The following is a 24,538-nucleotide window of genomic DNA, read 5'->3' on the forward strand; positions in this document are numbered from 1 at the left end:
CTCAGGACATCTGCATGAGGCCAACGTTATAAAGAACTACATAACCCTTTTTAAAATCAAATTTATGGTCAGGAATCCAGTAAAATATTATCAGCCAAGTACCTAGGAATTATAATTGATGAACATCAAACTTGGAAAGAACACATCAATAAAGTCAGTGTGTATTGTAATAGCTAAAGCTATTTTAATCAAAAATATTTTTACAATAAATATTTTTAAGTGCTTTAGATCAGATAATCCAATTGTTTTATATCTCTATACTGGAATATGCAGCTACAGTGTGGTCATCACATTAATACAGTATCAGATAAACCTGACAGAAAAAGTGTATCGTAGTTCAGCTCACTTACCAACATTTAGAACAACTTAAGTAGTCATCACTTGAACAAAGGAGAAACTTTTAAAGCTATGACAGTATTCTACAAAATAATATGTACATGGACTGGCTGAGACCTCTATAACTTTCACACCCTAATCATTGACTAACGGTGGACACAATCAGTGTTTTGCAATTCTTTTCTCCAGAACCGAATCCTGTCTGCGATCATTTTACCTCTCAACCATCAAATTATGGAATGAATTACCTCAATCAATAGTTGAACTGGACAACCTTAACCTACCTAAAGATGATTTATCTTCTCACCCCTTTCCCACAGACTATAAGTATAATTATCTGTATTTTATACTCATCCTGTGAGAAAAATAATATGTACCACAATTCAGTAAGGGTTGCTGCATTTGGCGGATCACAGATTGATGGATCACATGATGAGCATATCCCACTACTCATTGGAGATGTTTATAAGCATTGTGTCAGTGTTGTAATATACTTGATAATAATAATAATGACAAAATGCTGCACACTTTAGGTACACTCACTTCATCGCTAAAATTCCGACCCACCGTTCCAGATTCGCTTTAGTAGAATGCTGCACATGTCTCCATAGTCCATACCTGCTATTAGTTAGCTGAAACTGGCATGATGTTGTAAAATAACTATTGTTAATTACTATATTTATTCATATACTGGCTCACTTTATTACTAACTATCATATGTATCAGGGGCGTAGCTAGCCAGAAGGTGGTGGGGGGCAGGCATCCCCCACAAAATGCTCAACATTATTCATACTTGCACAAAAGGCTAATGACCCAATGATGGGCTAGCCAACATACGGTGTTGTATATATTATTACAGCTTATGTAACTAGCTACATAACTACTTCATTACTGATTGCTACCAGTTATACTTATCAATGAAAGTATTTTTGTCGAGCATCATCGCACGTGCTACAACTGTACTCCAACAAATTTGCCCACAATCCAGTAGAACTATATTGTGAACAATTTAGTAGAAATACAATGTGTTACAGTTTCTTGCATCAGTCACAGTCTGCATGTGCTGCAGTCCTAGCACACTGGCATTGTATTACGAACTGACTCACTTCAGCTGGCGAAATCCAAACGCCATGTATTGGCACGAAATCCCAGTTCTACACCTCTCCTGTTTGCAGAATTTGTAAGCTAATTGTGACAGATCATCTGACTGACTGACAAAGTAAAAAAAAATTAAACTGGCATGCCACTACACTGTACGAAGATCCAGTGTGATTAACTCGGGAAAAAAATGGTCCATTTAACACTTTATCACCTCATAGACAGTAGGTTTGTAGCGTCATCGTGTATTACTTGTCACTTCTGAGTTGCGACTCTTGCGAAGTCACTTTGAGCGGGTCACTTGTTATTTTAGATTCGAAAAATGCACTATCATGTGAGTAATGTAGGCTAAATATAGAATTGTGTGTGTAATATTTTCGTTCGGTGAAGGTATACAGGAAACCCCTAGGGATTTGTATTTTTAGAGCATCGTTTTATTCATTGCTTGTAACGCTCAAGAAATCATCGTATTATTATAGCGATTCGCAAATGAATTGAATGTTGTGTGCACTCGCGTAGTAGCGCACAAACAGTAATTTGGGATGCGTGTCCTGGTAAGCTTGTGACAGAAATTAAAAAAAACAAAACACTACTGACTTAGTGATGGGGGGAAAATTCCCCCCTTGGCTATGCTACTGATACGTATACTTGCTCACTTTACTTAGCACTTCATCCAAAACATCCATTGGATAAATCTACCTCATAATTAAACACCGGCAGGTAGTTTTTACTGCTGTCACCAATTGAACACTGATAAAATAAAACAAAAAAATGCACTGAAATGAAAACAAAAAGAATACAAAACTCCTGGGAACTGAACCCCCAATTCCTAGGCTAGGGTGTGAGTCCCACACCCCAAGTTTTAAGCTTCTAATTAATGCCCATCTTTTAATCATTATTAAATGCTATCCCACTAGGGACCTGTGAGAAGGCTAAAGCATTATAGTTGCACATTATTAGCCAAGACTACATGCAGAACAAACAAAAGAGGGGAAGGTAGTAGTGATAATGAAGTACAAATAATGACAAGTATGAAGAAACAAAAAGTTGATTAGAATCATGGTGAGCTATAGCTATATCTAATCAAAAACAACCAAGCTATAAAAAAGGGTGCGGCCTCCAAAAAATCCAGGATGAAAAAAGTTGTGAAATCAAAGGTGGCAGCCAATAAATGGCTGTGATGGTAGGTTAATGGGAAAATTTTTAATAACGACAATTCAGGTGAATCTGTATTGCCTCCTCCAAGTTTCACTAGGATCCGGCACCAAATTCACCTGAATTGTTATTAAAATTTTTGCCATTAACCTACCATCACAGCCATTTCTTTGCCGCCACCTGTGATTTGACATCTTTTTTCATCCTGGCTTTTTTGGAGGCGGCCCCCTTTTTTTACAGCTTGGCTGTTTTTGATTAGATGTCACTTCTTCTGTAATTTCAAACCTAAAGCCAGCCTATGGCCAACTTTAGGTATTACTTTTAATTTGTCTTTTTCTTTACCACAGATCTAGAGAGAAGATGATTATGAAGAAGAAGATTTTAATGATTTGTGTAGCTACATGTACATTTAGGCATTAATTTTTAATTGTGTTGATTTATCATAAAAATAAGTCACACAGGTTCATCTGTTTGCAGCTACAGGGAAATGTGTATATAGTTCAACAGGGAGCCTTATAACGTAACTGTACTCTTTGACTACATGGTGAATGGTTCATAGCTGAACTCACCACGTGGTGGCTTACTTCTAGTTGAAACACTCTACGAAATATAGTTGAATTCTCTCCTGTTTCCAGCTGATCTCTCTACAGGATGACTTGTTTCTGACTGATCTCTCTACAGGGTGATTTGTTTCTAGCCGATCTCTACAGGGTGAATTGTTTCTAGCTGATCTTTCTACAGGGTGACTTGTTTCCAGCTGAACTCCCCACAGGGTGACTTGTTTCTAGCTACACTCTCTACAGGGTGACTTGAAATGTATTTGAACACCCTACTGGGTGGTTTGATCCAGCTGATTTCTCTACAGGGTGATTTGTTTCTGGCTGATCTCTCTACAGGGTGATTTGTTTCTACTGAGCTCTCTACAGGGTGATTTGAAAAAATAGTTGAACTCTTTGCAGGTAACAGGTAACTTGCCTAACTGACCACTCTACAGGAGGGATTTGTTTCTAACTAAATACTGTGCAGGGTGATTTATTTCTAGCTGATATTTCTACTGAGATATTTGTTCATAGCTGGATTCTCCATAGGGTGACTTGAAAAGTAGTTGGGCTCTTACAGGGTGACTTGATCTTGCTGATCTCTCTACAGCCTCACTCTACAAGGTGCCTTGTTTCCAGCTGATCTCTCAATAGAGTGATTTTTTCTAGCCGATCTCTCTACAGCGTGATTTGTTTTTAGCTGATCTGACTTATTTCTAGTTGAACTCCCAGAGAAGAGCCTGTGAAAATGTGATGGTAAACCATGAAATTTCACGTAGTTTTCAAGGACACTGCCTATAAAATTCATGCCACTGCCTATGAAAATTTAACAATTCATGACCACTGCAACCATGAAAGTTAACAATTCATGACCACTGCAACCATGAAATTTTCTTGTGCCATGAAATAATTTGGCAGTACTTATAAAATTACCATGGAATCATGAGTATTTCATGGCATGGATATTACAATGATATATCAATGAAATGACTTTCATGGCACTCAATGGGGATTATTTTACTGTTCATGGATAATTCATAATCCATAGGTGTTTCATGGCACTGTTCTCTGGTAGTGCTACATGGTGCAGACTTCATTCTATCTGATCTCTCTACAGGGTGACTTGTTCTGACTAATCATTCAACGGAGTGATTGTTTCAAGCTGATCTCTCTACAGGGTGATTTGAAATCTAGCTTATCTCTTTACAAGGCTATACTTGTTTCTAGCTGTTGTTTCTATAGGGTGACTTCAAATGTAGTTGAACTCTTTGCAGGATAACTTGCTTCTAACTGATTTCTCTACTGAAAGAGTTTGTTTGTAGATGAACTCTCTACAGGTTGTTTATTTCTAGCTGGATCACTCTACGAAATGTAGCTGATCTTTCTAGGTGGCTTGTTTTAGCTGATCTCTCTATGGGTGACTTGTTTCCAGCTGAACTGTCTACAGGGTAACTTATTTCTAGCTGATCTCTCTACAGAATGATTTGTTTCTTGCTGATCTCTACAGGGTGAATTGTTTCTAGCTAATTTCTCTACAGGGTGACTTGTTTCTACCAGATCTCCCTACAGGGTCATTGTTTCTAGCTGATCTGTACAAGGTGAACTGTTTCTAGCTGATTTCTCTACAGTTTCCAGCTGAACTCTGTACAGGGTGACTTGTTTCTGGCTGATCTCTCTATAGGGTGAGTTGTTTCTAGCTGATTTCTACTGGGTGAATTGTTTCTAGCTGATTTCTCTACTGAACTCTGTACAGGATTACTTGTTTCTGGCTGATCTCTCTACAGGGTGATTTACTTCTAGCTGATATCTACAGGGTGATTTGTTTCTAGCTGATCTGTACAGGATGATTTGTTTCTAGCTGATCTGTACAGGGTGAATTGTTTCTAGCCGATTTCTCTACAGTTTCCAGCTGAACTCTGTACAGGGTGACTTTTTTCTGGCTGATCTCTCTACAGGGTGATTTATTTCTAGCTGATCTCTACAGGGTGATTTGTTCCTAGCTGATCGAACAGAGTAAATTGTTTCTAGTTGATTTCTCTACAGTTTCCAGCTGAACTTTGTACAGGGTGACTTGTTTCTAACTAATCTCTCTACAGGGTGATTTGCTTCAAGCTGATCTCTCTACCGGATGATTTGAAATGTAGCTTGTCTCTTTACAAGGTTACTTGTTTTGAGTGATCTCTCAACAGGGTGATTTGAAATGTAGCTTATCTCTTTATAAGGTTACTTGATCTCTTTACAGGGTGACTTCAAATGGATTTGAACTCTTTGTAGGATAACTTGCTTCTAGCTGATCTTTCTACTGAAAGAGTTTGTTTGTAGCTGAACTCTCCACAGGGTTGCTTATTTCTAGCTGAAACACTCTACGAAATGTAACTGAATTCTGTATGGGTGACTTGTTTCTAGCCAATCTCTCTATGGGTGGCTTATTTCTAGCTGAACTCTCTACAGGGTGACTTGTTTCTAGCTGATCTCTCTACAGGGTGATATGTTTCTAGCTGGTCTCTGCAGGGTGAATTGTTTCTAGCTGATCTCTACTGAGTTCTTTACGGGGTGAGTAGCTGAACTCTTTACAGAGTGATTTGTTTGCTGCTGAACTGTCTTCAGGGTGACTTGCTTGTAGTTGAACTCTCTCTCTACAGGTTGACTTGTTTGTAACTGAACTCTCTACAGTGTTATTTGTTTTTGATACTAGTTGAAGGGTGACTTTATTGCAGTTGAACTCCCTATGTTGTTAGCTGAACTCTCTACATGGTGACTTGATTGTAGCTGAACGTTCTAATAGGGTGACTTATTGCACAGCTGAATGCTCTATTAGGGTGACTACACTATTAGAGTATCTTGATTGCGCACTTAGTTCACTTTTATAGTGTAGCTCAACGGATTTTAGTTTGATTCCTTGTAAACCACTGAAAGATCACTCTAAAATGATTTATCTCTCTACCTGATTTCAGCTGATTCCGTTAACTAGTTTGCCTGGTAGGTGTGGCAAGTATTACCTTTTTATTAACAAAACTCGATCGTGCGCATTTTACATATGGTTGGCATTTTTGTTATAACTCCATGATTGTTAGTGCGATTTCTTTCAAACCACAAAAGGTTTGCACTATCATGATTACTCCATGCACAGGCCGATTTTCAAGTCATTCCTTCTAACGGTTTACCCTGTGGCCGTGACAAAAAATCGATATCAAATTTTTTGAAAATCGCGCATGTCTCCCTTGTTTTTTTTATCTAAAGTGGACTGTGAACGTGTTAAATTACATTCTTACAACCCTCCAAATTTGAAGAAAATCGAGTAAAGCGTGCATGAGTTATAGCAATTTTTCTAAGTGGAGCGAAAAGAAGAAGAAAAATATGAACGAACTTTGAAGGCGCATATCTCAGTGATGACCTGGCAGACTCAGCTCAAAATTAGAATGGGAAGTGCACCACCCCGAGGGAGTTTCCACAGCGAAAATGGTTAGTTTCCGTCCTGCCATTATCAAGCTACGGATGCATGAAAACGGAGTTTTCTTGGTTCCTGTAAAATAAACTGTTGCGCACCCACACTGGTTGTACTTGGCCGCACGACACACTATCGTGTTTCCTGTAAAATACATACTTGTCCGTCGCGCACCCGCACTGGCTGTACTTGGCCTATCATGTGTCTTGATATATCTAATGTAAAGCTAGCTAACCATAGTAAGGATTCGGTATGATAGACGTTGATATCCAACTACACAACTATTAGTCAGCGCACTAACTATAGTAGCCCAGCTGCAATTTATTTTGTAGGTTCAGCTAGTTATATACAAGGGAAGCAAATGACTTCTGACATCAGTAATTTTATATTGAAAGAAGGCTATAACTGTCTTTATAGTCTTTAAGCACTAAATTAAGTCCCATTGTATTTTACCCCCAGTGCTTTTAAGTTTCTTACAAGATTAGTTATATATGTATAGCTGGTCATCATCTTTATAATGCATACCAAGGTGTTAGTTTTCAATTCACACATAAAAACTTATTAACAGTACTCACGCTACTGTTAGAGGAATCTAGCTACAGTAGTAGACATTGTACTCATAGCTGCATGCTAGGATTGACCACTTCTCTTTATGAGCAGCACTAATAATGATCAAGCACAGTGACACATCCCTTAATGATATAGCCAAGCTTATTGGGACTGATCATGTCAACCACACTTCTTACTGCCATTACTGCCAGTATGGTGAAAAGAAGGTAGGGGACAGACCACTATCCTTAGTGTATAGTCAGTTGCTTAGACTCACTCAAGATATACTCTAACAAAGCAGTCACTGTAATACAACTTACAGTTAGTATGTTCAGTATTATATTCTAATAGTCACACTTGTATATAATAGTTATATGAAAAAAGTTAAACAAACTAGTGTATTTAATTAAACATGAAGTAGGGATCCAAGCAATGAAAACTAATGAAACGAAGTATATGAATGGTGGTATTACAGCATTGCCCCGTGGTACAATCCTTACTTTGGCATACATAAATTTTCCCATGGGGCTATGTTGTAATACCACTATTCATACAGGAAGGTCAAAAGCTACACTTGAAATTATCATCATGAATGCAGCCAACTCACTTTATTCCATAGCAATCTAGCTACAGTAACAGATCATGATATTGAGCACATTTTTCATGAAGATATCTGTAACACAACCATGTCACCATGGGTGGTGGTGGCGGGGGTGTTTGGTGGACAATTGGTATATGAACATAAAAATGGCCAAGCCAATTATATGGTGTCTCCATCCTTAATATTGGGTTCTCAAGACACTGAAAATGAAAGAAATTTATGTAGAAATCATTTAGGAAACTGTCTAAGACTGTGCGTGTCTCTAGTCTCATGTTTCAGCTGGACAGTGGCATTTAGAGCATTCCCAGTGGCTGGCACACACATCTCTAGAAATTCACTTGTGAAAAGTAGACAGAGTAAATCAATAGCATGCCTGTGGTGCAAATGCGTAAAGTATTAGTGTGACTATCCATTCATGGTGAAAAGTGAATTTCACTGGTGTGTGCATAGATCGATGATTTTCAAAAATTTGGTCACATAGTTAGCTACATAGACTCACACTGACAGCAGATTCTGCTAGGTAGAAGTCAGCTCCACTAAAATGAGCTCCAGGAGTTGGAGGATCTGACTTAAATGTGAGTTCAATATTACTCAGTGTACCTCCACCCTTATTGAGACGGCGATCAACCCTTTTTCCACATTGAATTAATTTGATGTCCTTCCTAGTCTCGGTGTCACGGTGTTCAAATTCCATGCAATCATCACATGCACCTGGTATTGTTTCACTTTTCTCAAAGTCAAATGGGATGGTGCTAAAGATGTAACTAAACTGATGATTGAACTTGCGTGTCATCAAAGAATATGTGCAGATTGTGTAGTCGGGATAGTAACCATCTGTTTCTTTTGGTGTCTGAATTTCATACAGACCAATCTGTTTCTGCAATGGAATTACTTGCTCTTTACTTAAAGGTAGCTGACGCTTGCATTCGCAGGAGTCAGGTTTCTCTCCAGTGTCACAAATAGGATAACAAGCTCTGTAACTAAGTAAAAATCCTGGCATAATACATACAATAATTATATTGATAAAATTTAAGAAAAATGTAATTCAGAATGGGGAATAGGGATTGCTGAGAAAAGCAATGAAACAAGAAGGGTTTGATGGGGTGGTAAACCAAAATTCCTATTTTGACTGTACTCTCCCTTGTTAAAGTATTTTTTAATAAATATAAAGTTTGTCAAGTCAAGATAGGGATTTGTGGTTAACATTACCACCATGGCAATCCCTCATTGTTTCATTGCTAATTTCCTCCCATTTTTTATCTAGTTTGTTAATATATGTCCCCTGCACACCCTTCATGAGGGAACTAAGTGTGAACATGGCCCACTTGCTTGTGTGCCACCCAACCACCCCTGAGCACCTAGATAGGTTCTTTGCACCTTCCCCTGAAAAGGAGAGGGGATTGTTATTTTCCACCATAAATACATAATTATAATTCTGGAAAACCTTAGATACCATACAATTAATTTTGTGTATTTACATGATGTGGCTTAAACCAGCATGCTTAGTAATACTAAGAGTTCATAATATATGAACCATTGCTAATGTTCGTGTGGTGCTGTCTGGTGTTTGCTAGCCTGCTATGCTAACTTTGGAGTGACAAAAGGGCAACTGAGGAGAAACTATTTTATTTATTCAGCTGTGCAGTTGATGGGATATGGTTTGGATTATAGGTTTATTGGATTTCTGTGGGGGAGCAGCAAGCCTCAGCAGGAACCCACACGTGTACAGTAACTGTGTGGGACAGGTAAAGTGGTCACGCAAGTGAACAGCAGTGGAACCACTTGGGTATGTTTCCAATTTAAGACCTCAGCTAAATTACAAGTCACAAAGTAGAGAGCTGAGCTACATAACAAGTTTATATATGTAACAAGTCTCCCTGTAGAGAGTTTAGCTACATTGCTAGAGCTCAGCTACATAACAAGTTACCCAGTAGGGAGTTCAGCTACATTAAAAGTTACTTAGTAGAGAATTCAGTAACATTACAAGTCTCCTTGTGAGAGTTCATGTGTAGATACAAGTCACCCTGTAGGAGAGTTCAGCTTTGTCAAGTCACCTTGTAGAGAGTGCATTACAAGTCACTCAGTAGAGAGTTCAGGTACATTACAAGTTATCTAGTAGAGAGCAGAGACAACACAAGTCACCCTGTAGAGAGTTTAGCTACATACAAAGACTTGCTGTAGAGTGTTCAGCTACATTACAAGTCACCCTTTAGGAGTACGTTTGTCAAGTCACCCTGTAGAGAGTTCAGTTATGTATGTATGCCAAGAGTCACCAAGTAGATATAAGAGTTCATCTACATACATTTCAAGCTTCCCTGTAGAGATTTCAGTCCCATTGCCAGAATCCAGTGGAGAATAGCTACATTACAAATTACCTCATAGATATAGAAAGTTCAGCTACACTGTATGTTAAAAGTCTCCCTGTAGAGAGATCAGCTACATTGCAAACCTCCTCCTGGTCAATTACAGTACATTACGTCACGTAGTTTAGAGTTCATAATGAGCTACAAACAAGTTACTTTGTAGAGAGTTCTGCAGGAGTTATTATAAAACAAGTTACCTTTTTTGGTACATGACAATACACTGTATGTATTTCATAATTAGCAACTACAGTACTAATCAAAAATTTTTCTTTCCTTACTGCATATAAATAAAATCTTCTCTAGATTTGATGGCCTTTATGAAATGAAGAGATGAAGGGGTAGGAGGGAGGTTGAAATGAAGAGATGAAGGGGTGAAAGGGAGGTTGAGATGAAGAGATGAAGGGGTAGGAGGGAGGTTGAAATGAAGAGATGAAGGGGTAGGAGGGAGGTTGAAATCTTTTACAACTTTCAACTGAATCTTGAAATCTTCGGTAAAATCCAAAGATTTCAAAATCTCATAGGGAATTGTGCTAGGTTTGTGGACTTGGACCCCTTGCATCATCAAAATATGTGTGCACATGATCAATAACAGTAACAATGAAATTGAGGCGGTAGGGTAAAAAATGATGTGGGAGGGGATGAGAAACAAGTAATCAAGTTTGCCTGGCCTAATAGGCACAATTTTTGTGCATTGGTTATCAGAAAAGCTGAAACTTTGCATTTTTTGTATGATACAAAATGGGATAGTGTACAAACACAGTAAAAACCAGATTTATAGTTACTTGTAAAGTAAAGACCAGTTAAGATTGATATACTCTAATAGAACAGTCACCACATGTAGTATCTTCTCAGCTGTTTAGTTTGTATATAGCATTTTCATACAGAAATTTACCGGATAAAGGCTCATGGCTGTTCTTAATTTTCATTTGCGTACAAGTGGATACCCCCTTTCAATGTGAAAAGGATATGCTATTTCTGGTAGCTAACAAGGCCTGTTACATTATCTTCAGCCATTATACACTGCTACAACATGTATAGGCCTAGCAGTAGCATTGAATTGTTTCACATCATTTCAGTCATCGGCAACACAACAAAAACAGAAAGCTAACCTTTAATACATACAGTAAGTAAACAGCTTTTATTCATTGAATGAAGGTTTATTTTTATTGTAGTTTAAAGCTTGTTTGCTCACATGGATGTTGGACAGACATACTGACATGCAGACATGGCTTTTGCCAAAACATTTTTAGGAAATCAAGTGCATGCCCACAACTGGCCGAACGGGTGTGCGCCAGGTTTTAACTTTACCATAAACAATACACCCTATAACCAGGTAAGCATACTTTATAGCCTATCCCTCTACATGAGCAGAATGGAGTCAAGGCATGCAACCAAAGAATTTACTTATCAGCTTCCTAGCATTTGACATGGGGAGTAATAAAAGTCAGAATATTCATAATTACTATGTCAGCTGGGATCCTTCCCACATAGCATCCCCTGATCATCTGCCTAATAAGTCACATGTGTAACTATCAATGCACTCAACAGTTATCATGTAGGGAGTAAATTACCCTGGAACTACATATTAATGTATATACATTAATATTATTGATGTGTTAATAACATGGCTTTAACTTCAATGGGATATGTGCTAAGTACAAATCCACTGTGATGCTAAACATACATGCATTACAATTACATGTGTTGTAACTTGTACGGTATAACTTTGTGCATGTCTGATCATAACCTTTGCATTGTTTTGTAATACGTAACTACAGTAACTATGTACATTTTACATACAGTATATGTGAAAACAATATATCACAATTGTACCTTGTTTCGTCACGTCGACCCTTTTGTTTCAACAGATCCAATTCCCTACACCTTATGGCATCTGTTATGCAGAAGTCACTCAAAAATGCATTAGCATGGACTAATGATTCAGATGTAGCTATCCTATCCACAGCAATAATGACTACTATAGTTTTCAAAAATGCTGATACGCTACCAGACATCCTTTGTATTTGTTAGTCACTACATTGGAGAAAAGCAGAGCACAGCATGCATGTACTGCATTATAAGTACATGCAAGTTATACGTACATACATACAGGTATATGTATATACAAATGTATGCACATGCAATTGCAAATGCTAACTCATTACACAATTGTTTATACAGTACCTACCTTTCACAGTAGTTGTGTAGATAGCCAACTATTTGATAGTCGAACTGATCAGACAGACACCTACAATAATTATACACTAAGGATTGTTTTTTTGGTTCAACTGTTTTATACTTGTAGGCAACAAAGCCATAACAACATGAAATTGTTGAACTTTTATTGCAACCTAATTGCTTTCTTATATAGTCAAAATAATATTATGTGCATGTTATAATGTATTGAATAATTCTGGTTGCTTAGCTCAGCCTTATACTGTAGCAGGGGTGCAGGGACAAACTTGACAACTATGCATGATACGCTCTGTCTGTGTTAGCATACAGCATAATTAATGTGCCTATAACTCTTACTCTAACTAGACTCTCCAGCCCCTCATCAAGGAAACATACAATCTAAATGACACTTGGCTGCAAAAACCTAACAAACAACTGTAAGGAAAAATTATAATTTTATATTTGAATACTGTTCACACAAAAATAAAAATTAATGTAACAACAGGGGTCATCTACACTTGCAACTATTCTAGTAGACATTTAATACCTACTTTGGTCATGAACATAAGGAAATTAATGTCCACTAGCATATAGCTGCAGGTGTAAATGACCTTCCTTCACTGTAAATTCAAATGGGTACAAATGACCCAAATTTTTGGGTTGTTTTACCTGCAATTCAAATGACTGATTTTTTGGTAGTAATGACCCAAGGATATACTTGGTTATTTTAACTTTGTAAGATACAGTCATATTATCCAGATGCCCTAAAGTCTCTTCAACCTCTAGCCAAGTGTTTGAAATAACCTTGCCATCATGGTTATTTTAACCATCTGTGGTAAAATTAACTCACGTCACAAAATATTTGTTTGTTTGTTTGTTTACATTAATTAGCAAGTCAGTCATCATTAGTAATAACATAATTAATCTATCTGTGACACATATTCACAATAATTGTTACATACTGCATCTTATTACTTTAAACATACCTGATCTTATAGTTTTCAAATTGTATATAAAACCTATGTTCTCCGTGTTCACTTTTAATTGTGGGATGTAACACAAATGTTATAATGGCCAGTGTACTGTAAATTTAACCATTTAGCTGGTCATCTAATCTGTGCCATAGTAGACTTAACCATACACACTGAAATTACCCAAATATGTTATTTCAACATCCTAAGTGAACAGTTATATTGACCTACCCTAGTTATTTTGACCGATTTAGTCTAAAAGCCTACCTTAGTTATAATCACTTTTAGATGGTCATTTTAACAAAAAAGTTTGTAGTTTAAATTTACCCATGGAGGTTGAATTGAACCATTTGAATATACTGTGTTGTTTTATTTCTATGATCCCTACTTATGTATATATATTTAAAATTTCCTTAATGCATACTGTAATGCATACATAAAATTATTCACAGCCTTTCATTAAAGAATAGTCGCTTTAGCTAAATAGCGATATATATATATATATATATATATATATATTGGTCAGACACTCAAACATACCTAAGTCAAATCAGAATACCTATTTGTTTTACAGCACATAGATGCTATTATGATGAGGTACAAGATTCAAAGAAGCTAAATAAATAATCAGGTGAACTGGCAATTAGTACTAGTAATAGCATGGGTAGCAGTGAAATTTGGGATAAATATCACGAGTGTTGTATTGGAAATGGGGATAAATTTCACGAGGCGAAGCCGAGTGAAATTTACCATTTCCAATACAACAAGAGTGGTATTTATCCAAAATTTCACTGCTACCCATGCTATTCCCAGTTAATACCATACTCGCTGCATATGCGCATGCTGTGCATTAGCGTTGCTATGTACGCAATTTGTCACTATGTACTAAACATGTGTCAACACTAATTGTTAACATAAATTCTAGCCAATGAAATTGCAATTACAACTTTTTCACTGCTACCAGTGAAATACGGGATAAATTTCACTGCTACTATTGAGACTTTTGTACGGGCAGTGAAACAGGTATGGTATTATTGTATATACTGTATAATACTATAACTTCCAAAATTTTATCCATAAACTAGAATGGAGCTCTGAGCTAACATGTCATTCCGGGGTTTAAAAATACCAGAGGGCTTTTACTAAGCTTTTGATGTTGAATAAAAGTAAGCCAGTGTTGAATGACTTGTAATAAGAAGGGTTGGGCATAACATGGCTGGAAACTTCAAAGTTATAGACAGTGACACAGTGTCAATATTGACTCTGTGATTTAATAGGTTGGGCTACTGATTTGTTAGTGGGTAGACTGGATACAGCAACTAAAAATCATTTGTCTGCATCCCATATAATATTATTTACTATAAACTAACCAAACCCTAATACTATAACTCATTGTGTCTGCTTAAAATTGAACTGCCCCAAATATGTAAGAAATTAATGGTCAAAATTTAGTCTGCCTAAAATTGAGTTGCATAATATAGTGCAACCTAAGTTGCATAATATAATGCAATCAAATTAAGACAATATAAAAATAATACTCAATACATATATACACAAAAAATAAGAAAGGAAACCAAAATTGCGACCAGATTTATTATAAATTTTGCAAAAAGGGTCTTACAGTCTTTCCAATCATATGTATGCATGTACCTGCATGGCAATCAATAATTGTGACCCAGTCTGGGAAAACCGGGCTTATTGCCTATTTAAAAGTATCGAGAAATGCCGGTTTTAAGTATTTAGTGTGTTGTAGCTTGCCAATGGTTGAAGCTATGTGTACCAAATTTTCACACGTTTTACACCAATTCCTTACCTTCCAGAGCATCCACTGTGCAAGTAGCCAATAACTAAGTTTCCCGCCATTTTAGATAACTTTTAAACCAAGGTTGACTGTATCAGACAAGCTGCAAATTGGGTGGGAGACTGGGGCCCTGGAAGGTGGACAAGATGGTGTTCAAAAATTGAAAAGGGATGAATTAGGCCAAGTTTTGGGCCATTGGGGTCTCAAAACTGTCCAAAATGAAAGGAAATTCACAGCAGAGGTACTTAGCTATTCAACACCACAGAGCTGTACAGCCACATACAGTCATCCCCAGGCTGACCAGAGCTCCATTAAGGCCCCACACCACACGTATGGATCGCCACTGGGCTTGGAAAAAGCAGCCAGCAAAACCAGACCACTCAAGTCTAGCTGATTTTGATTGTGGAATTAGATAGTTTATTCATGTAGCTTTGTGTCCTGGGTGAAAAATCGAATCTGCTGACATGGGCGATAAGACCGGTTTTCTCAGACTGGGTCACAATTTGACTTGTAAATAAGTTAATTTAGTTACTTTATACCCCTAACATAGCACTATAAGGCTTGGTGAAAAGCAAAAACCATGACATCCTAGGCCTGGAGTTACAATTAATCAAACTTGAAATCTGGAAAAGCTATAGCTACGTATAACCCCTTTTGCAGATTTGGTCACAATTGGGACTAGATCTGGCCCCGTCATCTGGGAAAACTGGTCTTATCACCCTAATCCTTGCCCATGACAGTGAGTTCAATTTTTTGACACAAACACAAAAGCTTAATGAATGCACTATATACTAATGTTGACCACTTGACTATAACCTTCAACACATACCATTGCCTCTTGGATGCTGCAGTAGCTCTTCGCCTCCCACAAACTGATGTTAGTGGTGGTGGTTTGGTAAGTGTGCCAGGTCCAGGCTGTCACTTTGGGTTAAAATTATCTAGTCCAAATTTGAGGTCACATGTCTACAAGGCCCATTTTTCAAGATAAACTGATACTTGGGCAAGGAAGGGATTTGGTGTGCAGAGGTGTTCTACACTCTGAATTTCTTCCTTTAGCCCACATGTGGGGTGTCTAAAAGTAAGAGACCATCCTAACTAAGACTCGGTACTATTACATCAAGACACAAGATAGTGTGTCGTGCGGCCCAAGAAGCCGGCGCGCCACATCGTGAGTATATTGACAGGAAGAAAGAAAACGTCATTTTCACACCTTTGCATCTCGGTGATACCTTATCCGATTGGAACCAAATTTGTTATAGAGTTGCCCGCTAGCTAGGGAAGTCTACATTCCAACTTTGAAAGAAATCGCTCCAGCCATTTCCGAGATACGAGCTGCCAAAGTTTCGATTATTTTTCTTCCTTTTTTTTCTTCGTCTTTTCGCACACTTGCAAAAATTGCTATGAAACGCAAACGCGTACTCTGATCGCCTTGAAATTTGGCACACAGAAAGGGAGTCCAAAGGCGAATGCCAGTATCACATTTGGTGCAAATCTGATGAACGGTTCAGGATTTATGACCGATTATTCACGTAAAACAAGATCGATTGGTTGTCACGCTTACAGGGTAAACCGCTTCATGGAATGAGTTGAAAATTGCTATGTAGATGGAGTAACCATAGTAGGAGTGCCTTTTGGTGGTTTGAAAGGAATCGAGATAAAGACCATGGAGATATGACACAAAACCCAATCTGTGTCACAATTACGCGATCGATTTTTATGAATAAAAAAGTATTAGTTTTTACGCCTACTAGGCAAACCGCTTAGAGCAATGAGCTGAAAATCGGTGTATAGCTGGAATAATCTTCATAGAAAGTCCTTGCAGTAGTACAGAAGAATCGGATTACAAACCACTGAGTTATGATTCGAAACCCAACTCCTTGTAGCAAATGCGAGATCGAGATACTCTAATAGAACAGTCATCCTAATAGAGCATTCAGCAAATTTATTTACTCCATTATAGAATTCTATTACATTACAAGTTGTTCTGTAGGGAGTTCAGCTGCAAACAGTTAATCTTATAGACAGTTCAGCAAGATGCAAGTCACCCTATAGAGAGTTCAGCTACAAATATGTCACTGTAGTGTATTCAGAACATTACAAGTCACACTGAAGAGAGTTCAGCTATAAACAAGTCATGCACCCTGTAGAGAGTTCGGCTACACTCTCTAGAGAATTCAGCTACAAACAAGTCACTGTGGAGAGAATTCAGCTACAAAGAAACTACCCTGTAAAGAGTTCATCTATACAAACAAGTTACCCTATAGAGATCACCTGCAAACAAGTAACCCTGAAGAGAGTTCAGCTACAGACAGGTCACTTTATAGTTTATACAGTGTGCAGCTACAAGTAAGTCACTCTGTAGAAAATTCAGCTATAAGTAAGTCACTCTGTAGAGAATTCAGCTACAAACAAGTCACTCTGTAAAGAATTTTACCACAAACAAATCACCGTGTAGAGAGTTCAGCAACCAAAATACCACTCTGTAAAGAGTTCAGCTATACAAACAAGTTACTCTGTAGAGAGATCAGCTAGAAACAAGAGAGAGCTCAGCTAGAAGAAGTCACCCTGTAGAGATCTCAGCAGCAAAGAAACCCTGTAGAGAGATCAACTACAAACAAATCACCCTGCAGAGCGTTCAGCTATAAACAAATCACCCTGTAGAAAGTTCAGGTACAAACAAATCACCCTATATACAGTTCAGCTACAAAAAAAATCACTCTGTAGAGAGTTCAGCTACAAAGAAACCATCTTGTAGAGAGTTCAGCTACAAATAAGTTACCCTACAGTGAGATCAGTTTGAAACAAGAGATTTCAGCTACAAACAAATCAACCTGTAGAGAGTTCAGCTATGAACAGATCACCCTGTAGAGAGTTCAGCTAGAAACGAGTTACTCTATAGAGAGATCAGCTAGAAACAAGTCACCCTGTAGAGATTTCAGCAACAAACAGATCATCCTGTAGATAGCTCAGCTAGATACAAGTCACCCTATAGAGAGATCAGCTAGAGGAAGTCACCTTGTAAACAGATCAGCTAGAAAAAAGTTGCCTTGTAGAGAGTTCAGTAACAAAGAAACCATCCTGTAGAGAGTTCAGCTACAAACAGATCACCCTGTAGAGAGTTCAACTGCAAACAAATCACCCTGTAAAGAGTTCAGTTACAAACAAATCAACCTGTAGAGAAATCAGCTCGAGGAAGTCACCTTGTAGAGAGATCAGCTAGAAACAAGTCACCTTGTAGAGAATTCAGTGACAAAGAAACCGTCCTGTAGAGAGATCAGCTAGAAACAAATCATCCTGTAGAGAGATCAGCTAGAAACAAGTCACCTTGTAGGGAGTTCAGTGACAAAGAAACCGTCCTGTAGAGAGATCAGCTAGAAACAAATCACCCTGTAGAGAGTTCAGCTACAAACAAATCACCCTGTAGATAGATCAGCTAGAAACTTGACACAATATAGGGAATTCAGTTACAGGCAAATCACCCTGTAGAGAGTTCGGCTACAAACAAATCAATCTTTAGAGAGATCAGCTAGAGGAGGTCACCTTGTAGAGAGATCAGCTAGAAACAAGTCACCTTGTAGAGAGTTCAGTGACAAAGAAACCATCCTGTAGAGAGATCAGCTACAAACAAAACACCTTGTAGAGACTTCAGCTACAAACAAATCAACCTGTAGAGATTTCAGTTACAAACAAATCACCCATTGTAGAGAGATCAGCTACAACCAAATCATCCTGTAGAGAGATCAGCTACAAACAAATCACCCTGTAGAGAGATCAGCTATAACCAAATCACCCTGTAGAAAGATCAGCTAAAAACACACCACCCTGTAGAGAGTTCAGCTACAAATAAATCACCTTGTAGAGAGTTAAGCTACAAACAAATTACCCTGTAGAGAAATCAGCTACAAACAAATCACCTTGTAGAGAGTTCACTTACAAACAAATTTACCTGTAGAGATATCAGTTACAAACAAATCACCTCCTGTAGAGAGATCAGATTACCCTGTAGAGAGTTCAGCTACAAACAAATCACCCTGTGGAAAGTTCGGGTATAAAAAAATCTCCCCGTAGATAGTTTTGATACAAACAAATCACCCTGTAGAGAGTTCAGCAAGATAAAAGTCACCGTACAGAGAGATCAGGTCACCCTATAGAGAGATCAGCTAGAAGAAGTCACCTTGTAGAGAGTTCAGCTACAAAGAACACACTCTGTAGAGAGTTCAGCTAGAAACATGTTACTCTATAGATAGATCAGCTAGAAACAAGTCACCCTGTAGAGATTTCAGTTACAAACAGATCATCCTGTAGATAGTTCAGCTAGATACAAGTCACATTGTAGAGAGATCAGCTAAAGGAAGTCACCTTGTAGAGAGTTCAGCTCCAAAGAACCCACTCTGTAGAAAGTTCAGCTACACACAAGTTATCCTATATAGAGATTAGCTAAAAAGAAGCCTATAGAAAGTTCAGCTAAAATCAAATTACCTCGCAGAGAGTTCAGCTACTGTACAAACATACCACTTTATAGAGAGATGAGCTAGAAGCAAGTCACCTTGTAGAGAAGTCAGCTACAAAGAAACCATCCTGTAGTTCAGCTACATTTCAAGTCACCCGGTAGAGAGATCAGTTGCAAAGAAATTATCCTGTGGGGAATAATTGGCATTTAATAAATATATGTATATAATTTGTATAATTACTATATAATAGAATCAAAAATAGTTTGAAGTATTAAAAATTGTCTTTAAGTTCTTTTCTTCTTCCTGTGGTAAATAAAAAAAACAACAGATGGATTAAAAAAGCCCCAAAGCCAGCCATAGGCCGGCTTTGCAATATACAAATACAAAAATAAGTGATATCTAATCAAAAACAGCCAAGCTATAAAAAAGGTGCGGCCCCCCAAAAAGGCCATGGTGAAAAAAGATGTGAAATCCAAGGTGGCGGCCAAGAAATGGCTGTGATGGTAGGTTAATGGCAAATTTTTTAATTATGACAATTCAGGTGAATTTGGTGCCGAATCCTAGTGGAGGAGGCAATGCAAATTCGCCTGAATTGTCGTAATTAAATTTTTTGCCATTAACCTACCATCACAGCCATTTCTTGGCCGCCACCTTGGATTTCACATCTTTTTTCACCGTGGCCTTTTTTGGGGGCCACACCTTTTTTTTACAGCTTGGCTGTTTTTGATTAGATTCTCTCTATCAGGAATGAAGATACTGCAAATGCAGCTAGAGCCCTTTCAGTGCTATGCTTCAGAGCGGCAAGGCCAATTGGCCAACATTGTCAAAATGTGACTGCATGCTGGTATGCCCTCTGACATGTGTGAAGCTGACCCTTGCTCATAAAGAGCAACGTGCCAACACTCTGGCTTGAGAGACAGCACTTGTTTGTGTAAACGTCATGCTGGAGCTCTTGGGGATAAGGAGCTGAAAATGTGCTCATTAAGAGTAGCACTTCAATACTCTTATCTGAGAGGCAACACTCGATAGAAATGTTACATCTCTCACAATGAGGAGCTGACATTGATCCATGAAAGAGATGCATGTCAACACTTCTATTTTTGAGGAGCTGATATTGGCCCATGAAAGAGCTACATGTCAACACTCCCATTTGAGGAACTGACATTGGTCCATGAAAAAACTACATGCCAACATTCCCATTTTTTGAGAGCTGGCATTGGCCCATGAAAGAGCCGCATGTCAACACTCCCATATGAGGAACTGACATTGGTCCATAAACCGCATGTCAACATTCTCATTTGAGGAGCTGACATTGACCCATGAAGAGTCGCATGTAAACGCTCCTATATCAGGAGCTGACATTGACCCATGAAAGAGCCGCATGTCAGCACTCCCATTTGACGAGCAACAATGGAACCTGCAGTGAGCTCAAAAATGCACACTATTAGTATCAGAAGCATGTAAACTAGCAGTATATGCACAAATAATGTAACAGCAGCAAGTATAAGGTATGTACATACAAGTGGCAGCAGCATGTAAGCAATGTTATAATGGCAAATGAACATTATATATATATATATCTAATCCAAAACAGCCAAGCTGTAAAAAAAGAGTGCGGCCCTGAGAAAGGCTATGGTGAAAAAAGATGTGAAATCCAAGGTGGCGGCCAAGAAATGGCTGTGATGGTAGGTTAATGGTAAAAATTTTAATAACGACAATTCAGGTGAATTTTGTGCCAAGACCAAGCGGCACCAAATTCACCTGAATTGTTGTTATTAAAATTTTTACCATTAACCTACCATCACAGCCATTTCTTGGCCGCCACCTTGGATTTCACATCTTTTTTCACCATAGCCTTTCTCAGGGCCGCACTCTTTTTTTACAGCTTGGCTGTTTTGGATTAGATTTCGCTTCTTTTTGTATTTGTATGCCCCAAAGCCGGCCTATGGCCGGCTTTAGGGATTTTTAACCTGTTATTTTTTCTTTACTACAGGAAGAAGAAAAGATGAAGCAGGGTGATTTCTTTGTAGCTGACCTCTCTGCAAGGTGACCCTTCTAGCTGATCTCTCTACCGGATGACTTCTTTGTAGCTGAACTCTCTACAGGGTGGTTTGTTTGTAGCTGAACTCTCTACAAGGTAACTTCTTCTAGCTGATCTTTCTACAGGGTGATTTGTTTGTAGCTGAATTCTCTACAGGGCGATTTGTTTGCAGCTAAACTGCTGAACTCTCTACAATGTAACTTCTTCTAGCTGAACTCTCTACAGGTGGCTTGTTTCTAGCTGATCTCTCTACAGGGTGATTTGTTTCTAGCTGAACTCTCTACAGGGTGATTTGTTTGTAGCTGAACTCTCTACAAGGTAACTTCTTCTAGCTGATCTTTCTACAGGGTAATTTGTTTGTAGCTGAATTCTCTACAAGGCAATTTGTTTGCAGCTGAACTCTCTACATGGTAGTTTCTTTGTAGCTGAACTCTCTACAATGTGACTTCTTCTAGCTGAACTTTCTACAGGGTGACTTGTTTCTAGCTGATCTCTCTACAGTGTAACTTGTTTCTAGCTGAACTCTCTACTGGGTGATTTGTTTGTAGCTGAATTCTCTACAAGGTAACTTCTTCTAGCTGATCTTTCTACAGGGTGATTTGTTTGTAGCTGAATTCTCTACAGGGCAATTTGTTTGCTGCTGAACTCTCTACATGGTAGTTTCTTTGTAGCTGAACTCTCTACAATGTAATTTCTTCTAGCAGAACTCTCTACAGGGTGACTTGTTTGTAGTTGAACCCTCTACAGGGTGATTTGTTTGTAGCTGAACTCTCTACAAGGTAGCTTCTTCTAGCTGATCTTTCTACAGGATGATTTGTTTGTCTCTACAGGGCAATTTGTTTGCAACTGAACTCTCTACATGGTAGTTTCTTTGTAGCTGAACTCTCTACAACGTAATTTCTTATAGCTGAACTCTCTACAGGGTGACTTGTTTCTAACTGAACTCTCTACAGGGTGATTTGTTTGTAGCTGAACTCTCTACAAGGTAACTTCTTCTAGTTGATCTTTCTACAGGGGGATTTGTTTGAAGCTGAATTCTCTACAGGGCAATTTGTTTGCAGCTGAACTCTCTACATGGTAGTTTCTTTGTAGCTGAACTCTCTACAATGTAACTTGTTCTAGCTGAACTCTTTACAGGGTGACTTGTTTCTATCTGATCTCTCTACAGGGTGACTTGTTTCTAGCTGAACTCTCTACAGGGTGATTTGTTTGTAGCTGAGCTCTCTACAAGGTAACTTCTTCTAGCTGATCTTTCTACAAGGTGATTTGTTTGTAGCTGAATTCTCTACAGGGCAATTTGTTTGCTGCTGAACTCTCTACATTGTAGTTTCTTGTAGCTGAACTCTCTACAATGTAACTTCTTCTAGCTGAACTCTCTACAGGGTTACTTGTTTGTAGCTGAACCCTCTACAGGGTGATTTGTTTCTAGCTGAACTCTCTACAAGGTAACTTCTTCTAGCTGATCTTTCTACAGGGTGCTTTGTTTGTAGCTGAATTTTCTACAGGGCGATTTGTTTGCAACTGAACTCTCTACATGGTAGTTTCTTTGTAGCTGAACTCTCTACAATGTAACTTCTTCTAGCTGAACTCTCTACGGGTGACTTGTTTCTAACTGATCTCTCTACAGGGTGACTTGTTTCTAGCTGAACTATCTACAGGGTGATTTGTTTGTAGCTGAACTCTCTACAATGTAACTTCTTCTAGCTGAACTCTCTACAGGGTGACTTGTTTGTAGTTGAACCCTCTACAGGGTGATTTGTTTCTAGCTGAACTCTCTACAAGGTAACTTCTTCTAGCTGATCTTTCTACAGGATGATTTGTTTGTCTCTACAGGGCAATTTGTTTGCAGCTGAACTCTCTACATGGTAGTTTCTTTGTAGCTGAACTCTCTACAACGTAATTTCTTCTACCTGAACTCTCTACAGGGTGATTTGTTTCTAACTGAACTCTCTACAGGATGATTTGTTTGTAGCTGAACTCTCTACAAGGTAACTTCTTCTAGCTGATCTTTCTACAGGGTGATTTGTTTGTAGCTGAATTCTGTACAGGGCAATTTGTTTGCAGCTGAACTCTGTACATGGTAGTTTCTTTGTAGTTGAACTCTTTACAATGTAACTTCTTCTAGCTGAACTCTCTACAGGGTGACTTGTTTCTAGCTGATCTCTCTACAGGGTGACTTGTTTCTAGCTGAACTCTCTACAGGGTGATTTGTTTGTAGCTGAACTCTCTACAAGGTAACTTCTTCTAGCTGATCTTTCTACAGGGTGATTTGTTTGTAGCTGAATTCTCTACAAGGCAATTTGTTTGCAGCTGAACTCTCTACATGGTAGTTTCTTTGTAGCTGAACTCTCTACAATGTGACTTCTTCTAGCTGAACACTCTACAGGGTGACTTGTTTCTAGCTGATCTCTCTACAGTGTAACTTGTTTCTAGCTGAACTCTCTACAGGGTGATTTGTTTGTAGCTGAATTCTCTACAAGGTAACTTCTTCTATCTGATCTTTCTACAGGGTGATTTGAATTCTCTACAGGGCAATTTGTTTGCAGCTGAACTCTCTACATGGTAGTTTCTTTGTAGCTGAACTCTCTACAATGTAACTTCTTCTAGCTGAACTCTCTACAGGGTGACTTGTTTGTAGTTGAACCCTCTACAGGGTGACGTGTTTGTAGCTGAACTCTCTACAAGGTAGCTTCTTCTAGCTGATCTTTCTACAGGATGATTTGTTTGTTTCTACAGGGCAATTTGTTTGCAGCTGAACTCTCTACATGGTAGTTTCTTTGTAGCTGAACTCTCTACAATGTAACTTCTTCTAGCTGATCTTTCTACAGGGTGATTTGTTTGTAGCTGAACTCTCTACAATGTAACTTCTTCTAGCTGAACTCTCTACAGGATGACTTGTTTGTAGCTGAACCCTCTACAGGGTGATTTGTTTCTAGCTGAACTCTCTACAAGGTAACGTCTTCTAGCTGATCTTTCTACAGGGTGATTTGTTTGTAGCTGAATTCTCTACAGG

At 38.4% G+C, this 24,538-nt stretch overlaps 1 protein-coding gene across 1 annotated transcript in view; it reads right to left on the minus strand.

Annotated features, from left to right (window-relative positions):
• The window catches only part of LOC136253585 (collagen alpha-1(I) chain-like), a 31,991-nt gene extending 19,658 nt beyond the window's left edge, over positions 1 to 12,333 (minus strand). The window contains exons 1-3 of the mRNA XM_066046251.1: positions 12,275 to 12,333; positions 11,920 to 12,120; positions 8,223 to 8,703 (exon numbers count right to left, since the gene is read on the minus strand). Coding sequence (XP_065902323.1) covers positions 8,223 to 8,703; positions 11,920 to 12,101 — 663 coding nt within the window. The 5' untranslated portion in view covers positions 12,102 to 12,120; positions 12,275 to 12,333. The remainder of the gene's footprint in view (positions 1 to 8,222; positions 8,704 to 11,919; positions 12,121 to 12,274) is intronic.
• Between the last annotated feature and the right edge of the window lie 12,205 nt (positions 12,334 to 24,538).

Source organism: Dysidea avara, chromosome 4 (genome assembly GCF_963678975.1).
Source record: "Dysidea avara chromosome 4, odDysAvar1.4, whole genome shotgun sequence".
NCBI lineage: Eukaryota > Metazoa > Porifera > Demospongiae > Dictyoceratida > Dysideidae > Dysidea > Dysidea avara.